This window comes from Columba livia, chromosome 2 (assembly GCF_036013475.1).
Source record: "Columba livia isolate bColLiv1 breed racing homer chromosome 2, bColLiv1.pat.W.v2, whole genome shotgun sequence".
NCBI lineage: Eukaryota > Metazoa > Chordata > Aves > Columbiformes > Columbidae > Columba > Columba livia.
The window spans coordinates 109259160-109286720 of record NC_088603.1 but is presented as its reverse complement, the minus strand read 5'-3'; the positions used below and the strand labels follow the sequence as shown (position 1 = coordinate 109286720).

Sequence of the window (27561 nt, the reverse complement as noted above, 5' to 3'; positions counted from 1 at the left end):
TTACTAAGAAACTTTCTTCAAAGAAACAGTGTCGGAACGAGTTTCCTAGGGGCTCACCCAAAGCAAACCATATTAGTAATGAGTGCTATGTTCTAAAATAATGGTGCAGTACTAGTATTTGAATATTTATTAGTAAAGCTATGACCAAAAAAAAACAAACCAAACCCTAAATAAATTCTTTGCTTTTTTTTCCATTTCTGTGTGTGACTATGTTTTGCTTTTCATAGTGTCATAGAATGCAAAGACACTCTAGAGGCCTTCTGTTCATTCACTGTCCCAAGACATGCTGTATAGCATGCCAGCTATATTTCTTTTGTTTGTGGCATCTTTTTGCCTAGCTTTCCAAAAGATCTCAAATTAAATTTTTAAATTTCTTCATCCTACCTATTCCAGCAGTTCGTGCTGTAAGAAGTTTTCTTTACCTCTAAGCTCAGTCTTTGCTGCAGAACAAGACACAGATAAGGTTATTCCCTTCCTAAACATGGCATTCTGGTTGAATCCGTAGTAGTCCCAGCAGTGTTGCTTTTTTCATGTGTGATATTGCTAAACCATAAAACCAAAGCAAGGTTTTGCTTGGGGAGGTCATCCAGTCCAGTCTCCTATGTCCATGCAGTCCTCAAAAGGCTGGGTCGGTTTCCTTAGAGCTTTTTCAGTCATGTTTTGAATCTTTTCAAAGACAGAGATTCCACAGCATCTCTGGGCAGCCTGTTGCAGTGCTTGACCACCGTGAAGAATTTTTTCTTCATAGTGAGCTGGAGTTTCCAAGATGAGAATTGTCTCTTATCCTTCTGTTTCACACATCCAGGAGTCTGACACTTTGTTCTCTGCAATTCTCCTTCATGTACTGGAACATAGCAATTAGAAATGTCTCTTTGACTGAGCAAGCCCAGTTCCCTCAGCTTCTCCTCGTTATTTGTTGCATTCCAGACACTTTATTCACCCGCTGAGACATTGCAGGTTCTTGTCAAATCTCATGTACTGAGGAACCAAAATGTAGACATATATAAAGCCTCACCAGTGCCTTACACAGAGGAATAGTCGCCTTCCTTCACCTACTTGCTGTGGGCCTCCTAACACAGTTCTGTATGTAGTTAGCAAGGGCACATTTCCTGTCTCATATTTGACTTGCCATCCAGCAGGATCTCTAGGTTTACAGAGCTGCCACTCTTGGTCCCCAGCCGGTCCTGACACATGGGGTTGTTCCATCCTCAGTGCAAGACTTTCAATGAGGTTGGGCAATTCGTCCAGGTTCAGCTGGTCGAGATCCTGCTGATCAATAGTCATGCCTTCCCACATAGCAATTGCTCTTGTAATTTTGTCATCTCTAAGCTTGGGAATACATTCCATCCCTTTCTTCAGATCTTGCTAGCTCCAGTATCAGTCCCCCAAAGAGTACCACTTCTAACCAGCCATCAGTTAGACTTCAAACTCTTGAACAGTAGCCTTTGACCCTAATAGTGCAAACTTCATACAAACTCCGAGACCATCTTCCCCAGAAATGCAGCTAAACAGTTGTTCCCTATCTAAAGTTTGTGCAATTTGTTGTTCCTGCCTCATTGTAGTATCTTGTGATTTTAACTTACGAATAGTGTCCTGATGGTTAGTGGTGGGGGGGGGTTGTTCCTGATTTTTTTCAGATTCAGTGGTCAAGATCTTATCAACTTTGCTATTGCACACACTGTTAGTGAAAATTTTGAATAGCACCAGGTCTTAGACAGATCCCTCTTAGCTACATTTCGCTTTTGCAGGGTACCAGATCACTAAATTCTCAGTCAAGTTTTCAAGTGGATGCTTTCTCTGAGTCCACAATGTAGTATCTTAATTTAGGCTAACCTTCCTTAGCTTCTTTGTGTTATGGAAAAGTTTTCTCAAATAGTATCAAAACCCTTATTAAAGTCAAGACATAGATATCTACTAAATTGTTTCCAAACTTAGGGCTCATTGTCTTGTCATAGGAAGAAAACATTTGTAATTTTCTATGTTATGTGTTCTTAGCAAGTCTATTTTGTCTTCTACTAATTTATTGGGGGGTGAGGAGGGTTTCTGTCTTGCATGTCAAAAGACCAAACAACTTTTTTTTTTCTTCCTTTATGAGATCTTGCATACAGGTTTCCCAGAATAAATGGTAATATATCCAAGATACCAGCAGTGAATTTTCAGGTTAACGGGATGAGTAACAGGTCTAGAGGTCTGAAAATATCTAACTTACCTGAGTACTCTTCAGCATACCAGTTCCTTCCCTATTGTAAGCTAAAATCTTTAACCCTTGAATTTGTGTGTTTTATAACCAGTAGGTCATAGTTGAGTTTCTTAGGAAGGGCGTTACATACTTCAGTTGCCTTGGTGTTGATACTGAATGCTTTTCCTTTTTGCTCAATAACCAATCAGGTTTATCTTTGGTATTATTTTTACCGTAGTTTCTGTTCTAGTTATACAGTTTTACTGCACCTTACTGATTCTGTCTTTGTGGCCAGGCATCTGTACATAGTGATTTGACTTATTTCTTTCTTGTGTGTAAGGTTTGAAAGCACAGAGAATTTTCCACTTGAGTTTCTTATGTTTTTTGATGGACAAAATTAAGGTTCAGACACCAACTTAGATAACTCTTTAACCATCATCATCTTTGCTTCAAAGAAGATGAAATCTCCTTTTCAAGATTTAGAGGCCTATGAGAATTTCCTAGCTTACAAAAGAAAGAAATTGAAAAAAAAAAAAATTAAAAATCCAATATCTGTATAGAAAAGTTGATTTGGACCTCGTTGCTTAAATATCTGCATTGCTCTGTGGACTTAGTACTTGTGTAATATGCACAGTCCAAATATGGCTTTTCTGCAGGGCCCCATTGCATCCTTTCTTCTCCCTCCTTCTGTATCAGAGTGTTGATTTTCTGCATTATTCAAAAGAACAATGCAGTCAGACCAGCTATAAGCTACTTCACCAGCACAGCAGAATAGAAAGAGCATGATGTTTTTACAGGTTGCAAAGTTTGTATTATGCACTGTGAACTGAAGGAATAATGACCAACCTCTCTGGTTTTAGGCACAGCTCTTGTTGGTCACTGAAACGTGTATCAACATTAGGAGTGTAAATGACTTGCATATAATTTGAAAAAAGGTATATATATTTGTTTCCGTAGAAACCTGTATAATACCATCCTGAATTTCATGCTGTTCACCATTTCAGCATGTAAGTCTCATCTATTGTCTGTTTATTTCCAGAGAATTTTGAGTCAGTCCATACAAAAGAGCTCCATGATGGTCTAAAGCTAGAAAAAATGTATAGCCAAGATTTAGCATTTTTTCTTTTAGTTATTTTGTCTTTCACATTTATTAGTCACAATATGTGCTAATGAATGAAAAGTGGGTCATTCTATTTACAATGCAAAAAGTGCACTGTGAATAAATAGGATTTTCATTCCTAGCTATACCATTATCTATGCAGCTGGAAACAACACAAGTTTGTTAAAATTAAATAAATTGCATAAATTTATTCTAGATTGATATTTTCAATATAAAAATGACAAATGGGGTTTTTTAAGTGAAATAACTTCTTTACTTAAGGAATAATTGGAAGAAATAGAGGAATTATGTGTTATGAGGAGAAGACAGACAAATTGGTTTCTGGGATTACATTATCAGAAATATATTCCTGTATGTAAATGGAACCCTTCTAGTGTTGGCATATATGAGACACTGAGACTTCAGATTCCTCTGGAATATATGTTTCACAAAAATAACATCACAAGTCCTTATAAATTTCCACTTACAAGTCCACTTGTCCGTGTTTAAAATTAACAAGGTTCACCCAATTAAAATGTATATTCATGTGGTTTTTTTTGTTAAGCTGTGATGAGCAAAACCAGAGGTTTGTGTAGAAAAGTCAAATTTCCAAACTTCAGTCACTTAAATGTGTTTAGAATCAAATAAAGACAGTGGAATTTCTAGAAATACAGTTTACTTCTTTCTCCTGCTGAAAATGTTCCCTTTGTTCTTCAGATGTACAATGGGCTGATGGTGCTGATCTCTACCTGAAGAAGCAAAAATGTTTTTCTAAAGGGTAGTGAGAAAACAAGACTACCCCTGAACTTCCAGAGGTCTTGTTCATCTCAGAGCTGCACTCTGAGGTGGAAAGTGTCCTCCTGTGTCTAAGACTCAGAAGAGCTTTTGTTCATAGGCTGCTTTGGCAAAGCACTCTGCATTTTAAGAAGGTAATTCTGACCTCGCTCTTCAGTGATCACAAGGTTACAAGTCAAAGTTTTCACCTTGCACATAAAAAATAAGGCACCTGCTGACATGATAAAGCACAATGATTTTTGCAGCACCTTCTAGAAGAGGGTGTTGTGAAGTGTTTCTACAGTACCTAAATAGCATCATGGCCCTGAAGAATAACAAGAAAAAGAGCTGGGGACAGAAGATGAAAATGGTGGCCAAAAACACTCAGAGGAGAGAGAGCATTGATCCACACAAAGAGTAGTCAAGGGCCAAGGATGAGGAATCAAGACAAAGAAAATAATTGGTGCAAGCTTAATGAATGTGGAGGGAATTAGGAGAATCTTGACAGCAGAAATATGTAGGGAGAATTAATATCTCCCTATAATGACGACTTTAAATATAACACACAGCAAATTGAAACCAACACATATCAGAGTAAAGCAACAAATGGCAGAAGGTGGTTCTGCTATTTCAGGTGGAATATGAAAAATGTGGAGGCCAGAGAGGATTTCATTGATCTAGGATAACTTCGGCATGGAGGCTTTCAGAAACTCATGGACTGAATTTGAGCTGGTTTTTGGAAACACTACAGGGACAGGGAGAACTGGCCTTTGGTAACAGGCTGATGAATGTTCAGGGACTAAGAGGGAGTTGATGTGGGGCAGCTTTGACCTTTTTTGTGCTCTGGAAGTGCAAGAATTATGCTCTTTCCTTGTAGACTTTTGCCCATGTTATTACTTAGCAATAAGGTCTGTGGCAGAGTTACTGTTGTCTGACCCTAAACAGGTGCCTGTTCATTTTTTTCCTCTCTAATTATATAAAGTAATTATTTATTCATTGTTTTTGTTAAACTTCAATAAATACCTGAGAGACTAGCTAACATTTTGCTTGACACATGCTAATGACTCCCTTACATCTTCATCTGCTTGAAGATAACTGATGAAACCTACTGGAAATTAAGGCTATAATTTTACAGGTAGGGATTTCAGTCTAATCAATATTTTGCTGGTAATGATAACAGTTTATTCTTAAGAAATACAGTGGCTATAAGATGAAGAATCAATGTATGGAAATGAGAAACAGGTGTCAGGTTTGACAGGGACATTATTGTCGTGATGTTTGGAGGCCAGTGGGTTGTGTCAGCAAGTACAGCAGTAATTCTGTCAAGTAAGGTATGTAAGGAACTAATGAAAAAGTTAGGAACACTGGTTCTTGCTTGTGAGCTTGAGTCCCTCAATAATATGTTCATCTATTGTTGTTTTTATCTCACATCCCTTTCCTCCTCTTCTATTTCAAGCTACAATTCATAATACAAAATATATGCTCTCTACCTCAGCCAGTCTCTTCTGTATTATGTTTTGAGAGCTGATTTTGTTTAATTACAACACGAGGAAAGCAGTGAAGTGTGCTTCAGTGTTCCTAACAGTTCCTCTTCAGAAGAGAACCAGAGCTATGTGGTCACACGAACTCTAAGCAGATACAGGATTAAAAAAACATTGAGAGACAGAGAAAGAGAACACAGGATAAACATAAACACATTTCTTCAACAGGTCCACAAGGACTAACAGAAAACCAAAAGTTCTTCTATAGATGTGATTTATAATCAAAGATAAAAAAAATAAGAAGTAGAAAGCTTTTCTCCACTGTATCAGAAAGTTCTGCTTCTGCAGTCTGTTTTCTTATGCTAGTTCAATTTTACCTATCTACAAGGAGGGATCTTAGCAGAAAGGAAGAGACTGAATCGAACCTGTCTTTGCTATTAGTTGTACTTCCTAAGCTTAGGAAACACTTTAGATAATGTGCCTCAAGCACAGTGGCTTATGAATACTGAGTGCTGTTTATATTTATGCTAATATTAAAATACTGGCATCATTTTGTAAAAGGGTCTTTCCAAGCTTTGCAGCTGTAGTAACGCGAAGAGTTCAGATCTGGCTCCAGGTAACAGTGGTCATTTTGGATCAACCGTTTACATTATGCTGGGAATTGCTCATCTTTGGAGGTATTTGCCCATGACTTGACAAGTCTCTCTTCCTCTCTCCTCTCGTGATAACAGGCAGTTCCTTACCCACTCCATCACTACCAGCTCCCCCAGTATCACCAAGTGCATCAGCAGCTGCTACAATTCTCATCTACAAATTGTGGGAGATATCAAGAGTATAATACCTTGCTGTTTCTGTATAACAGTTAGGAGATGTCAGTCGTGTGCTCCCAGCCTACAACTGACATGTCTGTGCACTTGCAGTGCTTTATAGCAGACATACCTGACCTTTAATTCTAATTATACCTCTATAGTGACTAAACCACAATGTCTGGATATTTCAGTACAAGTTTTCTTGCAAAAGCAAAGCAAGACATTAAATATGTGCAGAGCTTCTGTCTCTCTGAGACTCTAGATATCACCTGAGTAAAAGAACTGGCATGGGACCAGGAATAATGGTGTGCCTGTCTTTTAAATGAACCTGAAACTGTTGCCTAATTTCCTCATCAAAATGGCTAATAAATGAGGAGCTTTTGCTAAGTATGCTGTGTCTTTGGTACAGACCTCCAATTAGGCACCCAAGTTGCCTTATTCCGTAATAGTACCTTAGGCCTCTGAAAACAAAACCAGGAGGCTCATAAGTAATTCTCACCTTGTATGTCTAGTTGTCACTAGCTAGTCAGAGAACTGCTGAGGAAAACTTTACAATGAATGGAAAAGAAGGAATATACTTTATCTCCATGCCTTCTAGAAAGAGAAATCAGCATGTTCCAGAAATGGTGTTTTCCTGATATGTGTTTATGCCTGAAAAGCAAAGCAGACTCAACATGGGGGTTGAATACTGCATTATATTATAGTAGCTTTATGGCATTCATTTTCCAGTAGGGTGATCTGTAAACTTGATGTCTTGTATTTTATCACATGTGGAATCGATATGATTCACTTAGATTAAATCCTTTGCCCAGTGGATAAATGTGGACCTGATATTTCATCTTAGAGTAGATATTAAGAGCTGAACAAATGTGTTCCTCTTTGGTAAAGTAAGTTGCCAGGCTTGTGCCTTGCAGGAAAATGCTGAAGCAAAAGTGGCTTGTTCACAGAAATTGCATTGCTCTAGGAAAGTGTCATGATGGATTGCAAGACTAAATTTGTCATTAGTCTGGAAGGATAGCCTCATTGCTTGACAATCACAACAATGTAGTCATCATATGGACTTTTGAGGTGTGTGCTGCATCCATTCCAAACCCTAAGGTTACAGTGGTTTCCTGAAGAAATTGTCAGAACATTGTGTGGGAACATATAGGAGACAGGAATATCATTAGCACCAAACCTGCTACGAATCCATTTGCTAGGAGTCACAAACTTCCAGGGCTGTGTTGCCCAAGAAGCAAAGACAACGGATCTTGGGAGGACTGAAGACAATGTTTTCCCAGTCAGAGATGTCTCCAGATTGAGTTTACAGACTAAATCAACTGCCAATATTGTTTCTTAAATAAAAGGAAGGTAAATTCATGGGGGTGTCTCACTATTCCTAGAGACAGGCACTCTAGTAAGTGCTTTCATTTGATAGTGAATACCTTCATGACATTTGTTAATAAAATAAACTAGTGATGCGTAATAGCACAGACAACTTCTATGACTTCCGAAGACATTGGAATAAATGGATAAAAACAAAGCAGTCTGCTCAAGTCTTTGGTTGCCACATATTAAATGCGTATGCATTATTTTGAATTAAGGCATTTCTCAGATATAATGCGGACTAGCTGTTCTGTATCACAGTGTATATCTGGCTAAGTTTTAAGGCATAAACACTCCTTGTTGACTTTTTTAAGATTTTACAAAACATCCAAAAACTACAATAAAAGAAATAGGAACCTTTCACCTTGTGAGAGCCAAGTAATCATCAAATATTTAATGAAAGTGGATGCTGGCAGTGTTTTATCATGCTAGAAATTGGTATGAAAGATTAAGAACCATCATGTAGAGTGAGGGAGAACTGTTAAGTGAAAATATATGCTTAACAAAAAAGGAAAAATTGAATTGAAAATATTTCAAATCTACTGCTTTTTTGAAGATTCAAGGTCTGCTGTGCTGCTGTAGATACAAGGGCCTCTAGTCCTTTCTCACTTTACGACTAGTGTGTGGTCCGTTTGCAAGCACTTTGCAAAGACCTAAGGCAATATGCTTGGCTTAGCTTTGTAACATTGTAATTTGTCTTTTGTGGAAAGGATAGATTTATTTCTTTTGCACTCAGATGGCCGAATTTTGCCCCTGGGTGTGTACCTTAGCTATCAGTTTGCCTGAACCAAAATGACAGAGTGTGTTTTACTATAGGCAATGTTTTACTCTAATACAAGATTGAGATGTTAGCCTGTGGTCACACGGTGAGCCATTTGCCATCTGATGAAGTTGTTTGTATTTTGAATGCAGGTGAAACAAATGCATTTTAGAAAGTAGAGTCAGTTGCAAAAAGAAAGGAAGCCTTAAAAATGACCAGCTTTAATTTGCCATATGCTAGGAGCCATAAGTGTTTGATTTATATGAAGCACTTCTGCTTTTCTTCAACCTCAGATATTGTATTATAAAAGTAAAATTTTCTATTTCGACAGCAGTGCTGGAAAAATATTTTATTGACAGAAACAAACTCAAACTGAAAAGCAGTAACTATTCACAGCCTAACAAGTGCATGGATTGTACTATCTATATACTTGTCCGACAGGAACAATTGCTAAGTCAAGTTGCTAATTAAAGACTTTTTCTTTCCTTTTTCTTCACCTTTCTGATGCTTACCTCTTTCAAATGCTTCTGGTTTTGGTTTGTTTTGGATTTGTTTGTTTGTTGGGGGGCATTGTTGGTTTTATGTTGTTGTTTTGGTCTATTTGTTTGTTTGTTTTGGGGGGCTTTTTTAGTTTATTTGGGTTTTTTTCTCCTCTGAAATCTGACAAGCAGCCTCCATATGCCTTAAAATTCAGCGTGGTCTTTGCTACTGTTGAAATTCTGCTCAGTAGCAAGGCTGCTCACCTGTAAGTGCTCGGTGTGGCATCAGCCACCCTTTTCTTCCCCTCCCCAGCACTGGGGAAGGTCTTCTCCAGCTGTTGCAGCTGTTCTGAGCGGTTGTGACTGGACTGCCAAGCTGGCTGTGATCTGCAAACTGCAATGATTTGGGAGGGTTCCATGGATCAGCTGTCACATGAGCAGCCCGTTTTTTTTTTTTTTTTTTCGCCACACATTCTTATGAATAAGCATCTCATATGAGAAAGAAATCACAGCCATAAACTTGACGTGAGTCAAGAACCTGAATCCTGTATTTTGTGAAATTCTGCTTCTTATAAAAAGAGAGTTTTGCTGTGCTAACCTAAGCTCTGATAGTACCCCTTTTTCCTCTTCATTTTGCATCTTCATGAGGTGAATGATGTTTCTTCTCTTTGAATAACTTTTATAATAATTCAGTTCTATTTCAAGTTATTGCTTGCTTGCTAAAGAGCAAGTTATTTCTGAGCTATTTTGCCTATTTTCAGGAAATTAGCCAATTATTTACATTTTTGAGTACGGCTTTTTTTTTGGTAGTCTTTAACAGTAGAGTTCAAGATAAAAAGTAATGTATTGGCGTTGCTTTATTTCAATTTTGGGTATGTAGATGTATTTTAAAAGGAAATAGCAGTCATTAGTATTACCATGTGGACTGCCAGCCTTAAATATGTGTAAATACCTATTTATGCAGAAGTGAAATATCTGCAGATCACTGCTAAATTTCTTTCCTGGTTAGACAAACAGCTATACCTATTTCTAAAGGCATATGCAAGAGAACCACAAGAGCACTCAGATTGATACCAGCGTTGTTTGTGCACTGTAGCTTTATTGAGAAATAGTAAAATTATTTAATTTTTGTAACTAAATGAAAGAACTCAGGATTTTTTAGCAATGTCTGTGATACTGTCTGCCATTTTCTTACTGTTAATTGTGTCTTTGTAATGGCATTTTTGCATGTACAGTGTTCTTTATAATTATTACTGGGTGTTAAAAAGGGAGCTCTGCATTAGTCAAAGGTTAGGGTAGATTGCTTTCAAAATGTTTCAGATGCTCTTCTTCATTCTTCTTCATTAAAGGAAGTGGAGAAAGCTCAAACCAGCTATTAGGAGTTTTCTTCCAGAGCATTTCAGACAGTGCCTTAGGCAAGAATAAAGTATTTTGTGTGTATATAGGACAGATTTCATGCACCTATTTCTTTTGTCTCCTTACTATTGCTACATTCATTTTGTTGTCCATCTGTTTCCCTCTTGACTAAAGAGAGAGCTCTAAATTAAGATCAGGATAACTATTTCTATTTTTAAAATTTTAAATGAGTTGCAAATTCTTTTGAAGCATGTGGGTTTATTTATTGTAGTTTTAAATAGCTTTTCAGTTGTGCTGAGAGTAAAATTGTTTCAACAACTATATATTCGTAATCCTATGGTCTGCTGAACATACTGTAAGGAATAATGTGTCTGTAGTTATAAACATTGGGTTTTACTTTTATCAAGAGATTCTAGCAACATCATAAACAACAGGATTGAATCTTGAGTCATTTGTTCATGTCATTGGAAACAATGAGTGGAATTATTGCCTTATTTTACGTGAATTCACAGGGAGTGTTTTTATATATTGATCATGATTAATGCCTGTGAAGCTGCCAGGAGCCTCCTAGGGTTTGTTCTGCCATGTGTAACTAACTTCTATATGGTTTTAAACTTGTAACCGTGAATTTATCTAGAGAAATTTTGGAGAGGTGATTTGGCATGAATTTGTAAAAATAGATGCCGTAACCATGCTTTAGACTTCTCTCTGCTAGAGGGCAGAAACTCCATAATAATAGGTTCAGCTTCTTAAGCTTTTTGTCTTTTTAAAGCCTTCTTACAGATGTGTAACATGGCATTGCACAGCACTCATAAACAGTACCTGTTTTGGTCTTTCACCTATAGCACTGACATATAGTGCTTCCCTCTAGTGACAGGTGACACTCCGAGCCAAAGCCTGATTTAAATATCTATTTTTTGCCTTTGTTTTTATGCAGCTGGTTTTTCATAGGTCTTGAATCTTCTAAATTAAACTATCAACTAGTACTCAGAAGAGCCTTTCTCATGAGACATTTGGCACTTCTTATCAGTCTGGTTAACCTGGAGCTTTCACTAAGTGGCTGTGCATGGCCATAGGAACAACCAAAGGTTTTCAGCATCCTTGAGTTCTCTCATTATCCCATTACATGTCTGTGTGTGGTGGGTCCCCTGTGCTTCCTAGAGGCAGCTGAGAATAGCTGAAATTTGTTCTGCTTTCCGCTTCTTGCTGCCTCTTGCCCAGGGCAGTGGAGAGAAATTAAGAAAACACAAAGTGTGTTTTCCTGTTTGTGTGAGCCAGCAGCTTTTACTACAACTGTCACTCAGGAAACAAGCCAGCAAGGATGGAAATTCTTGGGATGTCTTCAAAGCCCAGGACTTCATGTCAATCGTGATACGGGTCACATGCCCAGAGGTGCAGGGTAGGCCTGTGGTGACTGTCTCTCCTGGGGCATTTCTGTGTTCAAACACAACCCTAAGTGGGAAGGATGAAAAATTCCCTGAATGTGATCAGAGGATAACCTTACCTGCCCCAGTCTCCTGGTGTTAGTAACAGTGTCATATTTTTACTTTTTCTGACAGTTCCATATTTGATGGCAAACTTGAGAGTGCATGAAACTTGTCTGTTGTATCACTTTCACCTACAATAGTATTTCATCTGCATTCCTGTTCTATTAAAGCAAAACTTGCCTTTTCTAGCCTGCTTTAATAGGCTTCAGGTATGGCTGGGAGCTTTTAAGGTCCCACTACTGAGGGGGGCAAGCCACTACAGGGATCCCATGCACCACGGGACTGTGGGGAATTGCTGTTGTGCAGCATGCTAGAGAGGGCAAAGGACACGTGTCTTCTGAATTTGAAAATCTTTCCTCACCATGTACTGGGCTACAGGAGATTTGCTGTGGGTGAATTCACCCATGAATTCAGAGAGAGAACAACTACACTTAGGCTTGTAGAAGGATTTTTCTTCTCTCATTTTAGCTCATAATTTAAACCAGATTTTCTCCAGGGATACTTGTGTGGCCATATTGAACAATTGTAACACATCCAAGAATTATGATTTTTGTTATTGTCACAGGCCAGTGTTAGAAGAAGCTTCAGATCAGTGAGCTTAAATCAACAATACACTTGTACCATGCTAAACATTATTATATAAGTGGCCACTTAAGCAGTTTCATGCTGTTTGCAACTACATTTTTTCTTATGTCATGAGCAAATACTGCGTCATGAGGGACCAGTCCCTTCAATCCCTTTTCACTTGTATTCTTAGTGGTAGTATAAGATGCAGTGTTCAGTGAAAGGGCTGGAGTGGACTTAAATGCTTCTGAGCTGTCATGAGTGCCTTCTGCCTTAGCTCTTAAAAAGCCTGATTTTTTTGTGTGTGTGTTTTTTAATTGTTGTTGGTTTTCTTCCAGCTGGGAAATCAGAATACTTGTAAATATGGATTAAGGTAGTGAAATTGTCATATAAATAAGGACTAGGAAAATCCTGGTCAAAATATTCTCCCAGAGATCTAAAAGTACTGTGCTTGGAGGCTTCTTGAAAGTTCTGTCCATGCAAACTCCCTTTTTAATTTAATTCTTAATTAAAATCATTATTCTATAGTGTATCAAAGTATTTAGCTGGAGTAAAAAAAGTCTGTGTCTTTAATAATTTTGCAGAATTACAGAAATGTAGTTATCAGAAGAAATATGTTCTTTCTCAGATACTGCCTTTTTATGTGTCTTGAGTAGTCTTTTGTAATTTTAAAAAATAATATTGTTTTAATTACCATGGTTACACGCTGCTAGTGCTGATACAACTTAAAACAATTTCTTTCTGCTCCATTACTTAATACACTGTGAATTCGTCAGAAATTAAACAAAAAAAATTGTGTAGTGCAAAATTTCTTGTCTGTTTTTGCCTGCTGGTTACTGAGGTTTCGATACTGTATTCTTCATTCAGGGAACACTGGCTCGTACCTGGATCAGACCTAAATATATGAAATACCAAACCTAGTCTGTGTCGGGATGACCTTGAGTGGCTCTGGCTGCCAGACACCCAGTTGCTCTCCCACTCCCCTCCTCAGCAGGACAGGGGGACAAAATAAGATGGAAAATCTCATGGGTCAAGGTAGAGACAGGGAGATCACTTACCAGTTACTATCACAGGCAAAACAGATGCAACTTGGGAAAAATTAATTTATTTCCTGTTGAAACAGATTTGGATAGCAAGAAACAAAGACAAAACATCATCTTCTCCCTCCTCACTTATGTTCCTCCACTCCCAGCTCCTTTCCTGCTCCAAGTGGCACAGGGGGACAGGGAACAGGGCTTGGGGTCAGTCTACAACAGCTTCTCTCTGCCATTCCTTCCTTCTTACTGCTTCAGCAAGGAGTCCTCTACAGGCTACATCTTCCTTCAGGGTATATCCAGCTGCTCCAGCATGGGATCCCCCATGGGCTGGACACCTGCTCCACCATGGTCCTCTCCCCAGCTGCAGGGGACTCTCTGCTCTGGCACCTGTAGCACCTCCTCCTTCTTTTCTCACCTGGGTGCCTGCAGGGCTGTTTCTCACACATTTTCACCCCCCTCCTCTCACCACCAGGCATGTTTTGCCCTTTAATACACATTTCCAGAGGTACCACCACCTCGGCTGAGGGGCTCAGCTGTGCCCTGTGGTGGGTTGACTGAAACCGGCTGAGCCTGACATGGGGCAGTGGCACACAGTGCATCATGCTAACTCACCCATTTGTCGTGAATTAAGCTCTTGCCTTTCCCTGACATCAGTTTGTTCGTGTTTCTGTTGTCATGTGGTTTATTAGTGAAGCAGACTGCCACGTGTATTTATATTCAGTGCAGTTGTATGAATTGGTGAGTGTCCTCAGCAGTGGAATTGCTAGAAATACCCTGACTTCATGTTGCTTTCCTTTCAACTTTCAGACCATACTGAAAAGATAATAATATATTCTTCCAATGTTACACCTTGGAGCCATAAATATCAAAGTGCTTAACAAACAAAGAATTTAGTTATTCAAATCTGAGGTGCTGAGTGGGATTTTTACAATCTTCCAGTGACAAATGCCTAAGCCAGAAATTGAGTTGTGGTTTCGAATTCCCCAGTATGGGGATCTTTCCACTAAGCCCGTTCACCTGTGTTAATAATACCGATCCACACAGGCTTCAGCTAATGGGTTGAATGGGACAAGTGAGCAAATGAGCTTTTGCTGACTTCAAGTCTCTGTCATGTTGTTTTTCTGTTGTTTTCTTTTCCAGTTTTTGTCTATGGTTGAGCTTTGAGATCCAGCCAGGAAGACCTGACAGGAGTGTTTGCACCATCTAGTACACCAAGAGCAATTAACATTTATAACATCTTATTAATTGCTATGTTCTGGTTTTTTTCTGATTAACTATTAGAAATGAAGTTCTGAAAATCACAATCCATTGACAAGTCATTGAAACTATTTGTTCTTAGAAATATAATTCAGTTTAAAATGTGTGTTACTGGCAGACTTACATAAGTGTAAAGCAGTGACTTGGTTGTCAAGAAACTTCTATCTTAAATTGTCTATACATTATGTGAATATTTCTGGATTTTGTGTGTGTATGCACACCAAGTCCAGTAAGCTGTTTTTATATGCATGTGGATTACTGACAAAAAAAAAAAAAGCATCATCATTATAATTCAAGATTATAACAAGCAACCCCTAAACCATTCTGCAACTGCAAAAGCAGCAGCTCTTCTGTTGCCTTCGCATTTGGTTCAATTCTGAGTTACAGATAAGAGCTTACATTTCCTATTATTTAAATGCAAATTTTGATACTTAAAGATCAGTGTGTGATTTATATATTTCTGAATATTTCAAATTTTCTAAAATAAAACTATTTTAAAAATTTATTTTAATTTTTAAATAAGGGCCGCCCTGTGGCTATTCTATAACCAAAAGCTTGTGGAGCTGTTGATTTTGAGCTGTTGTAGGCTCTTGTTGCTTTTTATACCTTTGGGGTTTGGGTTCTTTTTTTTACTATCTTCCCAGTTAATGAAAAGCACCCTTAGCTGAGATGAAAACCAGAGCACCTCGCAAGCTCCATTTAAATTATGATCCTGAATTTTTTACTTTCATAATCATGATAGAGACAAAGGAAAGCCTGCAATGAGAAACTTCTGTGCTTGGAAGAAAACGGCATGATTTATAACAGATGTCAGCAATTTATAAATTCAAATTAGAGTAACGTATAAATAGTGACTGTATCGCACTTGCTATTTTATTACTTTGTGTATGACCTTTTTCAGAGAAGCAATTATTTTTCATTAGCTCGGTTCAATTGGAAAAAACAATGCTTAATGGACTTTGAATCCTGGGTTACTGGTGATGGAATTAGACAGTTTTCAGATTTATGTAATTGCTGTCATATGAAGTTCCATAATTTGTCGCATCAGCTTATTTCTGGTGGACTTTTACCAGTCACCTCTTCCAGTTTTTTCTTGACCTGTGTGGTAGAACTGTGATCCAGGGCTCTTGAGTGACCCGTGGAGCTGCTTATGTCTCAACAGTAAAGAAACTGCCCGTCTTTGGCCAGTGAGACTGTGATCTCGTCCTGGCCCCTCTCCTGCACTCAGGATCGCAGGTTCTTCAGCAGCCTCCCATAACCTCCACTTTCCTGAATATTTGATGGCTGCTTTGTGTTCTTCCACGTCAGTTATGGTTCTGGCATCAATGCACACGTTCTTTAATCTATTTGACAGGACCAAATTTGGAAGAGGGGAAGGAAGCAGAAAGACGTAACCAAATGGATAGTGACCTGTAGCGATTAAAGCAGGGGATGCTGCAGGCAATGTAGGGAAATGTAGTCCTGATAAATGATTAATCTTTATGAATAGAGAAAAGAAATAAACAACAAAGGCTCAAGATGAAATGTGGAAATAAAGCATGGCTTAAAGGAAATAAGTACAGGGTTAACTAACCTGTGATACATGTTATGCAAAAGCACATTTACTTTCATATTTTCTTCTTAGTTCTGTGCTTGTATTCCTTTGTTTACTCTTTTTGTCAGTAGTATCATACATTTCTGTATCTGAAGCAGAGAGCAAAGTCCCACGTATATGGATTTTTCTGAGAATCTTCGGACTCTGAGGAAAAAGAGAATTAACTTTGAAGCAGTTTACCATCCATTCTACCCACTTCTCCCAGCTTTTCTCCTTCTTCCTCTAGTGGAAGTTTCTTTCCTTGTTACAAATGTGTCAGAAGCAAGGATGGGCTGGTTTCCTCTGTATTTCATAGGACAGTATAACAGTATAAATTTACTTCATCAGCCAGCATATTTTCTTATAGTTGCTTTTCACAGGGAATGGTATAGCAGTGAACACTGGTGGCAAATAACTTCTTCAGCTATCACAGGAAAATTCAAAGAAATCTGCTAGAGAGGGAGCAATTTGGGGGAGTTTCTTGAGAAATTTTTAAGATATTGTGATGTAGCAGGAAAAAAAGGCTGAATATATTCAACCAACAAAGTCCACAGTGTATACTGTCAATGTAGGTACTTTTCAAGTACTTTAATATATAAAGACATCAGGTTTAGTTATTGAATGGGGAAGATAATCAGCAAGAAATTCCTTTCATACAAGGTAGCCCTGTGCACAGAAAAACAAAAAGTACCTTACCAATGTAATTTATCCCAGTTCTTATATCAGTCTAAATTAAAACATCCAAAACTCGTTGAGTTACCCAGATAGCATAGGAGAAGTTGGTATTTTGCTTTAGAAAGTCTGAGTAAACTACTGTTCTTTTTTGTGCTAGCTCGAGAAAGGAATAGGAGTTCAGTGTTGCAGCTGATATTGAGGGCTTCTTTATTGATTACTTGCAGTATACAAAGATGGTAGTTTAGATTGGTAGGTGAAAAAGCCCCTTCATTTACGCAATGGCTAGTAACTACTCAGGCTTGTGCGAAGCTCCTGGAAAAGTCCCAAGGACGGGCCTAACCTGAGGAAGGTTAAACACTGCATCCAGACTGACTGGTAACTACGTAGGAAGATCTTTTGGGAAAAGGATCTTGTCACAAATTAAACAGATTATTGTCTCAACTTTACAGTACTTACTTCTCATTTAGTATTGTACTTAAGTGTTAGTAGTAGTTAGCACATAATAGTGTAGCAGAAGGACAGAATGTCCTGTTCCCTTTTGACACATATGTAAGTTCAGAGTTTCTTTTACCAGTTGTTACAAAGAATCTGATTCATTTATCAGGTTTATGCATTTGAGAGTTATTTGTCAAAACTGATCTCACTCTGCATCATTTGGTTAAGGTTGATTGCACATGTCAGATTAGAAAGAATGGTAAATATTCTTTTTAGATGAGTAACATTGATTGGTGGCATTTTCTCTTTTATGTAGATTTATATGACCATGTTGTCCCGTCATTTAGGTTCAATAACAGCCTGTTCTCAACCCCCACTTTAGCTAACACTGCTGTACCTAACAGCTCTGAATTAATGTGATTTGTCAGTAGCAATAGGCCACAGTGATAACCAGAACATGCTGCTACATCTTATTCTGACTGATCTATGAAACAGCATTGCCCATTTATTCTTTGGCACAACATAATAAACAGTCTCTGGGCTTCTACTTTCATGGCAGGTATTGAGCAGCTGAAACCTTCACTAATTTACACAATGGTTTATCGTTTCTCCAGTTGACTTCAGGGGAAACTCTAGAAGCCATAACATAAAAATTAATGAGGTCAAACATGCTAACGTGTCACACAACAGAGCAAACACTGCATGCTTGCCGTTAATATTAGTCAGAAGGTGATTGGGGCACTTACTGTACAAAAATACATGTACTCTATTAGTGTATATAGAGAATGGTTTGTCATACTACGTCATAGACATATTCCAGCCATTTCCAAGAAAATTGGCTAGAGAAAAGATTTTTGCCTCACATGAGAACTTCTAAAAGTTTATATTGTTCTCCTTGATGGCTGTTTTTTTGACCACTGAGTAGAAAACTGTGTGTTACATTAGTGTCATTTCCCCTGGTTATGACAAATTGTCTAATTATGTCTGTTGTTCTCAAGAATATGCTTAATTATGAGCCAGCCACATAGACCTTCTTCTAGTATATCTGAAAGTTTCTGCATTGACCCTGCATTACCAGATGTTTTCATTTTCAGTGAAGACAATACTGTTGTGTGGTACCTATGGAAAGGAGGTATGTCAGGTGGCCACAAGAGCAATTCTTCAGGCCTTCGGCTTCCTTTGTGTTGCCTGTGGCTTCTCCAGTATGAGCAGCAGCTGGGCTGCAGGCTGCATAAATTGGTTTAGAACTCCAGCCATGTGATCAAGTCAGAAAAAGGGTTAAACACCCGTGATAGATTTGGTTGAGAAGGACACTATTTGCAACATAAGTCTTTTCCTCAAAGATCATTCTGATCCGAGTGTCTACCAAAGGTAGCATCTACTAGAAATAGACACTTTATTTGCCGTCTCACTATAGTAATTCTTCTGAGGGGTATTTGTCGCAACCTTTTATTTCTTGTTGATTTATATATTCACGAAGGTTCCTGGGGTGAAGTGAGGATAAATTGTCATTGCCATATATGTGAAGTGAAAAGTATATGCCTGCAGTCTTTATTTTTCACTTCTCAGTTAGATGTGTGCTTCCTTCACGCGAAAGAAAGAAAACCTTGAGAACACATGCTTGTCTGTCTTTCGATCTCTCTAGAATTACCTTGTCATGAAATGTAAAACTAATGTGTAGTTGTAAAAACCACTGCCAGCATTTTCCTCACTAGTGGCTGATGGCTAAGTAGATTTAGAAATGAAAGGGGTTATTATAAAGTGATTACTGAATAGCTAGGTATGTCATTTTAAACAAGCAACTAAAATCTCTGTTGCAGATTCAGAATGTAATCTTGTTTGTATCATTCATACTTAAAATCTGATTTTGATTGTGAAGGAGTAATCATGTAACGCAGGTAATTTGAGAAAAATACATTGAATGGTGTTTTTCTTTCATTCCTTATTTAAATGTATTAGAGTTTAAATGACTCACCATTCAGAGTACACCTATAAAATGACAAAAACATAAAGGTTAGATTCCATTTATGTTGGTTCAGATTTAAATTTTACTATAAAGTGAAAAGTTCATATCACCTTTCACAAAATAAAGCATTGTATAGAAACTAATACTTAAAAAATACTGCAAACTTTAAAAGGTGATGATTAGACCAATATATTTTGCAACTGTACATGTCAGCCTGAAGACTTAGGCCTTGTGGGATACGTGTGGTCATAGATTGGTGAATAAGAGATGAAAAAATTAAGGAAAATGTCTCATGCAGGATTATATCACTCATTCATGTTTCTGTATCCAGTGCTTATAACGATACATTACTAAAAGCTTAAATCTAATGTCTCATCTGGTTTCAAGCAACATCTAGACTTATTTTTTTAGAAGTGGTGAGCTGATGCCTTGGATGTGTATTAGAATGTGCTTTCAATGAATCTTCTATCATGAGCTAAACATTGTGGTTATCTCCCAAGAATTCCTGTATTTTTAGCTTGTGTTTGAGCTAGAAATATCACAAAAGTAATTATCCTAGTGATAAATGGATATTAGCATTCATGATTATTCCTGGAAAAAGTAGACCTCTGCTTTTTGAGGAGGAGTGAGGATTCAAGCTGGCTCGTCTTAAGAACTTGACCTGATCATTTTACTGCTGTGAGCTGTGAGAATGTATTTCATTGTTTTCTGAGCTCCCATGTTTTGGAACTAACCAGGTCTGATCACAAAGTACAGAAAAAACCTGTTGAATAATATATTCTAGTGCATTAGAAATGAGACTGAGAATTAGGATTCCACAGCTTTTGTTGACGCTTTGTATCTTTCAGCAGATAATCCATTTCTTTTGAGTTTCGGTTTCTTTGTATATAAACGAGGACATGTGCTATCCTCGTATCTCATACAGATACGTAAGGTTTAACTACACGATACTTCCGAAGTATATGATGAAACAAAATCAGTGGAAACATGATCTTGCATCTGGTTCCAGCCTGAAGAAGGATGGTGTTGCCGTAGTCTTAGCGACAACACGGTAGTTGCTCACTTCCCTCCTTTACCCAGTAGACTGCTGGCATTTCTGGCAGGAAAAAGAGGCTGAGTATGTGCACATGCTGTAAGTGAGAATATTCCAGTTCTCAGATGCAGGGAAGTGGTTTAGTCGAGAGAGGGAAAACTATCCATGTTGTGTCTGCCCTGAAATGTGTTTTTATAGTTAAGTCTTGTCGTTCTCTCCATTGTGACACTATGGATGTTAGCGAAGGTGCTGGGGGAAGCAGAATGGGAAAAGTGAACATCCTATGTCTCCTCCTCACTTGTTCTGGTTTGTTCTTCCATGGAAGGTACTTCTGACTAAGTGAAGTGCACTGACAGCCTGATCACTTTTACCAGTGCTGGTGAACTCTTAAAGCATGAGTTTGCCTTAAAACACAAATAGCCTGGTTTGAAACAAAGCATGTCTTAAATTGTCCCCTCAATCAGATGTGCCCCTGATTTAGTGTGTAGAATCAAGTCTAAAGTTTGTAGGTGCTTATGATCTCCATCACTGTAGTATGCAAGTTCCTTGCAGGTGTTCATGATCTGCAAACCTCTGATACAGCTGCTGGACTCCCACTTTACTCAGAGAGCGTTGACATGAAAAGATATTCAGTAATTTGAACTAGACTGCTTAGGCAATCTGTGACAAAGCCTGTACATTTAATTATCATTAGTTAAATTTGTGTTTAAAAGACCTATAGTGGGTAATATGTTAAATCACAGATGATTCTGGTTTCATCTTAAATTTTTACATTTTCTTGTTCTGTTCATCCTTCACTTCCTATGGAAGGACAATAGCATCCAATCTGGAATTTAAATCACAAGAGTTGTGATTACAGAGCTAAAACATACTAATAATTTGCCTATACAAGAAGTAAATTCTTCATTCCCATTGTTCGGATGTCTTTCAAATGGTACCTAACACATACCGGCTGTCTGCAGCTGCTGGAGCACCATGGAGTGGCAGAAAATCACCATGCCATTCCTTTCTTCATGTCTTTTTTCAGTAGGTCTGTGCAGTCTGTGGGGAAAAGACAAAACTTCCAGTCTGAGTTTTCATTCTAAACCCAAGTTTTGATGATCAATGACAGGATGCTAAAAATACACCTAAATGTCCCTGTGATTCTGAAATTGCGTTTCTGAAAAAGCATTGTACTTGTGGTAAGAGGTAAAGTGTGAAGTTCAGGAGAAATGAGCTGTGAATTGCAGCTGCAATGGAAATTGATCCTGTCTGTCAGTCTCTGCTCTGTATTCTCAGGAAGACGTAGAGGAGCAGAGAAGGAGCCAAGATCGACGATTAAATGAGATGCTAAAGTGCCGGGGGCTAGAACCGGGCTTGCCGGTCCCTCTGGCCAGAGCTGCACCTGTCAGACTTCACTGGCTGATACTCTGCTGGAGCTGGCAGAAGGAGAGCGGTACGAAAAATGCTGCGGGCTTCAGCAGGGGAATCAGTAAGAACTACCTGGCTGAAGCTTCAGGCATGACAGGCAGTGCCCTCCTTTGGGAGGAAAACCTCTTCTCTTATGAGGTGATAGGCCTTATTTTCCCCATTCGCCTCATGATTTGTACCAGTGAGGCATGAGAAAATAGCTGGAATACTGAGGAAAAACAGAGGCTGAGTTCGCATATAGCACTCCAGAGTGAGTTGAGAGGTCTGGCTGTAAAACCTCTCTGCAGGTGTGCCTTTACCAAGTGAGGAAAAGAAACAAAGGCTCAGCAAATAGCTGTTGTGGTGTGAGGTGTATATGTTGCACATAATGTTGTTGGTACAGCACCTTAATCTCACGATTCATTTTCTACTCTAAAAGATGTGATTTCAGTTGTGATTAGCATTGTGCTATGACACTTCTCTGTGTATCTATCACTAACCTGATGCAAGGTAATGACAGCAGACCATTGCTAGGATGGCAGCTTTCAGGTACTATGTGAATAGTTAGTGCAAGTCTCATGAGCACAACAGCAGCATCTCTATAGAATGCTTACTTTTTCACTGAAAGTTGGGAACTTACCATGGGAATATGATAAAAAGATCCTATAGAAATTACAGTCAACAAAATTAAGTTATCATGCTGTGGTCATTAGTTCAGCTTTCCCTTTTAAACCGTAGCCATTAGTTGTCATTCTTTTTGTGTTGCTTAACAATTTTCTTTCCCCAGGTATCCTGAGTCCTTCATGATGCAAAGCGTTTACTTTCCAGTGTGTTGCAAGCAACGTACTGTGCTTTCAGAACCATATCACTTTAAATGTTTTTTCTGGGGTGTACAACAACACCTCCAGAGAAGCTCAGTGCAAACTTGGTCTAATGGAAACTTCTTTTTCTATCTTTTGTTGCAATAACTTTTATTTCTCATGGCTGTTTTGAGCTATATGGATTTTTAATCCAAAATTTGCACTACTACCTTAGCCTTTTTTTCTGGTTTCCCTTCATCTCTTTCCTGCATACAGTATGAATTAACTGAATTTAACCAAGAGTCATCATGTACTTCATGCATATAGATCTGTTATGACTGAGAACTCAGCTGTATAGAGCAGATGAAAACTGATATCCTCAGGTATGTAAAGAAGTCTTGTCTGATAGATGAAAGAAGTGTGGTATTGAAAAGAAAAATAAAATAAAGCAAATAAAGTAGTGGTAATTTAGGAATTATACTTATTTGATGAAAGAAATAATAAAGTATCATCAATTTCTCTAGGCATGTCCGTTTTGAGAATTTAGAAGTGAGACTGAGGACACAAAGTAGGTAAATTCTGTGGAGTGTAGGCCTGTATCTTCAAAGGCTCTTTCATGGACAAAACTCTCTGGAATATTTAACGTGACTTTCTCGGTGCACAGTTATCCCACTTTCTCAGTTATCCCACCTAGTGCATTATATCAGATCTTGCTTTATTTTTCCGTAATGTCTTTCTCTCCTGTGTCCCAGGGGTTTTTATATCCTACCTCTCCCTTTCTTTCCACTAAGTGCTGTCATTGGCTGGTCGACACATTAGCTGCTTGACACTTACCCCACAAAGGGGTCTTTAGGGCCCTATCAGTTGCATAATCTCTGAATGATGGTAAGAAAAATAGATATGAGTTGCGTAGCTACTAATGCTGTGGATTACAGAATCAAGTTAGGAACCAAAGCTACCAGAGTATTTGCCTTGTCTGGTGACCTTTATCCTGTGAATATCAACAAAAGCTGTATTGTCTCCATCTTCTACAATCTAATCTCTTTTTTCACTTGTCTCTTTTGTTAGAAGTGAAAATGTATCTGTCATTCTCATAGCAATGACTTCAAGATTTAACTAGAGGGCTAACTTGTACTTTTTATTAAGGTAACATGACATAAGAATATCTTCCTCCTGGGCAGAACTCTTGGATAGGTTTTTTTTTCCAGTATTTTTGTACAGCCACTCAATTTCAGTTTTAAAATGCTACGAATTAGTTTTATGTCTCCAACAAAATGATTTCTCAGCTCCCCTGTGAATTTTCTGATGTGCCTACTATGGAACTAAGCAGGCTGTTCCATATTCTTGCAGCTGGAAACTTCGTTCAGCTACTTAATGTTGTATGTCAGGGTCACCTCAATTTTGTAGATTTTCTAGTCCTACTTAGCCCATTCGGGTAGCGCTACAGTTACACAATACCCATCAAATGCGTTTTGGTATTCATAGTCTCACCTAAATGAAGAAATGCTTAGAAGCTGATATGAAAACAAAACCAAAACAAAACAAAAAGGAAAACTCTTTTATAATGACATTTATGTCTGAATTATGCAGAAGTAAGTGCTTAAGGAAGACATGAAACTCTTAGGACTTGCCAGTCTTTGAGGTTTGCTTCTAATTAATCTTAGTTGTAGTAGCAATAGAAAACAGCCCAAACACTGGGATTCTTAGCTGGGGTATCTGAGTGTGGAGGGAGGTGAATGGCTCTACCGTGATTTTCCCTTGATGGCGACATGTTTACCAGTCAGTCTACTTGCTAGAAAGGAGACCAGGATTAGACCCATTGCTGAATTTGTTTTCCTTTGCCGTTTTGTCACTCACTGACAAATGTACTGTATAGATGATCAACACTGTTGAGTAGTGGCAATTAATTAAAAAAACAAAAAACAAAAAAACACCAACAAACCTGGAGGATTTAAAAGGGGGAAAAAATATCCTGCTTTGTAGATTTCAGAGAGAACAAGCAATTTCTTAACACCTTTTCTTCAAGGAGTTAAGATGAATAACATCTTTGAACAAATGTTTCAAGCATGCAGGCATTTTATTAAAAAGTAAAAAGATGAAATCCGGTGTAAATTGTTTAGAACATTTCTAGTGAAGACATGTTGATTAATAAACATAAAAGAGGGAAGATGCATATTAATTTGTTTATGTATAACAGACTTCTAGCTCATTAAAAGTCTTCTAAGCATTTAACTAGTGAAGCAGTGGATAAAACTAGACGTTGTCTTTAATCTTGTTGAGGGCTCCAATATGAAAAAAGCCTAGATTATTGCTAAATATGTATAATAGCTCTATTAATGACAGTGTTTTGAAAATGTGTGGTGTGTTTGTGGTTTTGCTGTAATATGGTGGAAATTTGGGTTTACTTTCCTATCTCAATTGCTGAAACCAGTAGGACTGAAGAAAATTTGACTTTGTCAACCACCTTCTTTGGCTCTTATATATAGATAGCCATAAATACTTGGGTATGATTTTGTTTGATGTGATTTATGGTTGGTTATCCAACAGGAGATCTCTAGGAAAGTTCATATGTGGTAGGATATTGGCTGATGTGCCTCCTGTTGTTTCTTTTCATTCTTTGCTAAACCACTACTACAAATTGAGGTATTTGCACTGTTTATTTTAGATGCGTTTAAAGAAAAAAAAAAAAAAAGAAAAAAAAAAAAAACAAAAAACAAAAAGAAGAAGAAAAAAAAAGAAAGAAGCTATTAACAACTAATGTTTATGGAAAAAAGAACCCTATGGACTATTTTAGAGGAACTGGAATATTAATGCCCTGGCCAAATAGTGATTGAATAATTGCATTCAGTCTAACTTAAAATCAAATGAATAAGAAATAGCTGAAGAACCACCCAACACTTTTTCTTTGTATAAACAGTCCTGGGAGAAAATCACCAGGTCTTTGCAAGTTTCTCCTAAAATTACCTTTTTCTTTTTAGATACTTGTTTTGCGAAGGTTTTTACTTTAAAAGTGTTAACACACTTTTTTTTTTTTTTGGATGGACTTCTTTTTTTTTGCAAGCAGCAGATAGGTAGAAAAAGTAAGCATCATTTAAACTGTATCATGCATTTTGAGTTTAACCATAAAAAATACTTGTTTTTCATTTTTCCTCGAAGACACTTCTCTCTCCTTTTCTCACTGTTTTTCCCCTGATTTTTCAGACCTGTACTTTTATTGTCATTTGCACTATGAGAGATCAAGCAATTAATTTCTGTTTCTGCTTCTTTGTCATATTTATAGAACTGTGTAACTTTTCGCTACTGCTTTTACTTAGCTTAATAGTAGAAACAAATAATCATACCAGAATTATATTGGTAATTTTGCAGATCCAATGCGTGGGCCACGAAAACTGGAGGTTGTGGAGATCAAATCTAGACAAATCACTATTTGCTGGGAACCATTCGGATATAATGTCACACGTTGCCATCGGTACAACCTCACAGTCCATTACCGTTACCAGGCCGGAGGACAAGAGCAAGTGAGAGAAGAAGTCAGCTGGGATACAGAAAGTTCACATCCCCAGCACACAATTACTAATCTATCACCATACACAAACGTCAGCATCAAATTAGTACTAATGAATCCCGAAGGACGAAAGGAAAGCCAAGAACTTGTAGTACAAACTGATGAAGATGGTGAGTTTTTACGTTTACGTATCCATATACATTGTACATGCATACTACCTGATAGCCAATATGCTTTTCTGTAGAAGTGCATGTTCTACTCTCACTAAAATCTGTAGCAGATTTTCCACCAACTTCAAAAATTTTAAGGCATTAAAGTGTTATAATGATATTTTATATAACCTATAACATCATTTAATCATTTCTTTATTAAACTAATATCTCGTGCTTGAACTATGTTCTGCCTCTTAAAAGTTCCAGTATCAATTTGAAGAAATTTCAGGTGATTGTCCACAGCATCCTCATGTATGCTTTTCTGTTGATATGCTCAATATTAAATATTTGTTGTTGATTTGCGGTTTCAATTTCTCTAGCTTTGGCTTTCCAGCCACTGTACTCTGTTAGTTGCTTATTCAGACAATAAATTCCATATACATACATTCAAATATGTAGATATTCCCTTCCTTTTAGTAATTTTCGGCTAATGTGGAGTTCTCAGATCTCTTTTTTTATTTTGAGTAATAACGTAATTTGTGAGTGTCTTTTTTGAAGCATGGACAGCCAGATTGGCTACTGCATCTCTGTAATGCTGTAGTAATATTGCATGTAATGGTTATACCATCTGCCTAAGTTCTCTGTGATATTACTCTGATTATATATGCAGAGAGTTTACTGGAGCTCCGTTAGCTACAATAGCAAAATGGGACTTGTGGAATTCGTCATGCACTAGGAATCACTTTCACTGTTCCAGAACGTTCTATATTGAGATATAGCCACTTAGGGCCCTCTACAAGTGTACCTTAGGTTTTTTGACCTTGCTTTTTGCCATTTTAAAATGCATACTGTTCTAAGAAACCTTATCAAGTGACTGGCATTGCTTTATATAACAGATCTGTCCTCCTCCCATTTTTATCATCTGCAATCTGCACAGGAGTGACTTTGTAATTTCTTCCAGGTCAATGATAGATATACAGCAAACATGTTGGAAAGATTTCTAGAAAAAAACTTCAGCAATGATGAGTTGCTCTTATAATACATACTTGAAGTCTGGCATTTAAACCTATTAAATAATTTAATATATGCTGTATTGGGGTTTTTTTGTAGTACTAATGTCTAATCAAAATACATGAAGGAATAAATTAAACAATTTAGGAATGTATAGTTGTTAATTCAACAGATTTGACAAAGCATAGCTAACAAAAAAAAATGTTTAATTAGAATTAATTTTGCTGTCATCTCTCTAATTATGATTCAGTTCAATTGTAGGATGGTAAAGCTAAAGATCTTATTGTTTTCTGGGCCATTTATGTGTTTTCTCTGAACCTTTGCATAATATTTTCTTATTCCTGGCCACCTGGAACTTACATTGTTCCAAGGCCT

At 37.7% G+C, this 27561-nt stretch overlaps 1 protein-coding gene across 18 annotated transcripts in view; it reads left to right on the top strand.

Annotated features, from left to right (window-relative positions):
- PTPRM (protein tyrosine phosphatase receptor type M) overlaps window positions 1–27561 on the top strand; it is a 471207-nt gene that overhangs the window by 222536 nt on the left and 221110 nt on the right. For all 18 annotated transcript variants that reach the window (XM_065053179.1, XM_065053178.1, XM_065053173.1 and 15 more), the window contains exon 8: window positions 25885–26193. In XM_065053179.1, coding sequence (XP_064909251.1) covers window positions 25885–26193 — 309 coding nt within the window. The remainder of the gene's footprint in view (window positions 1–25884; window positions 26194–27561) is intronic.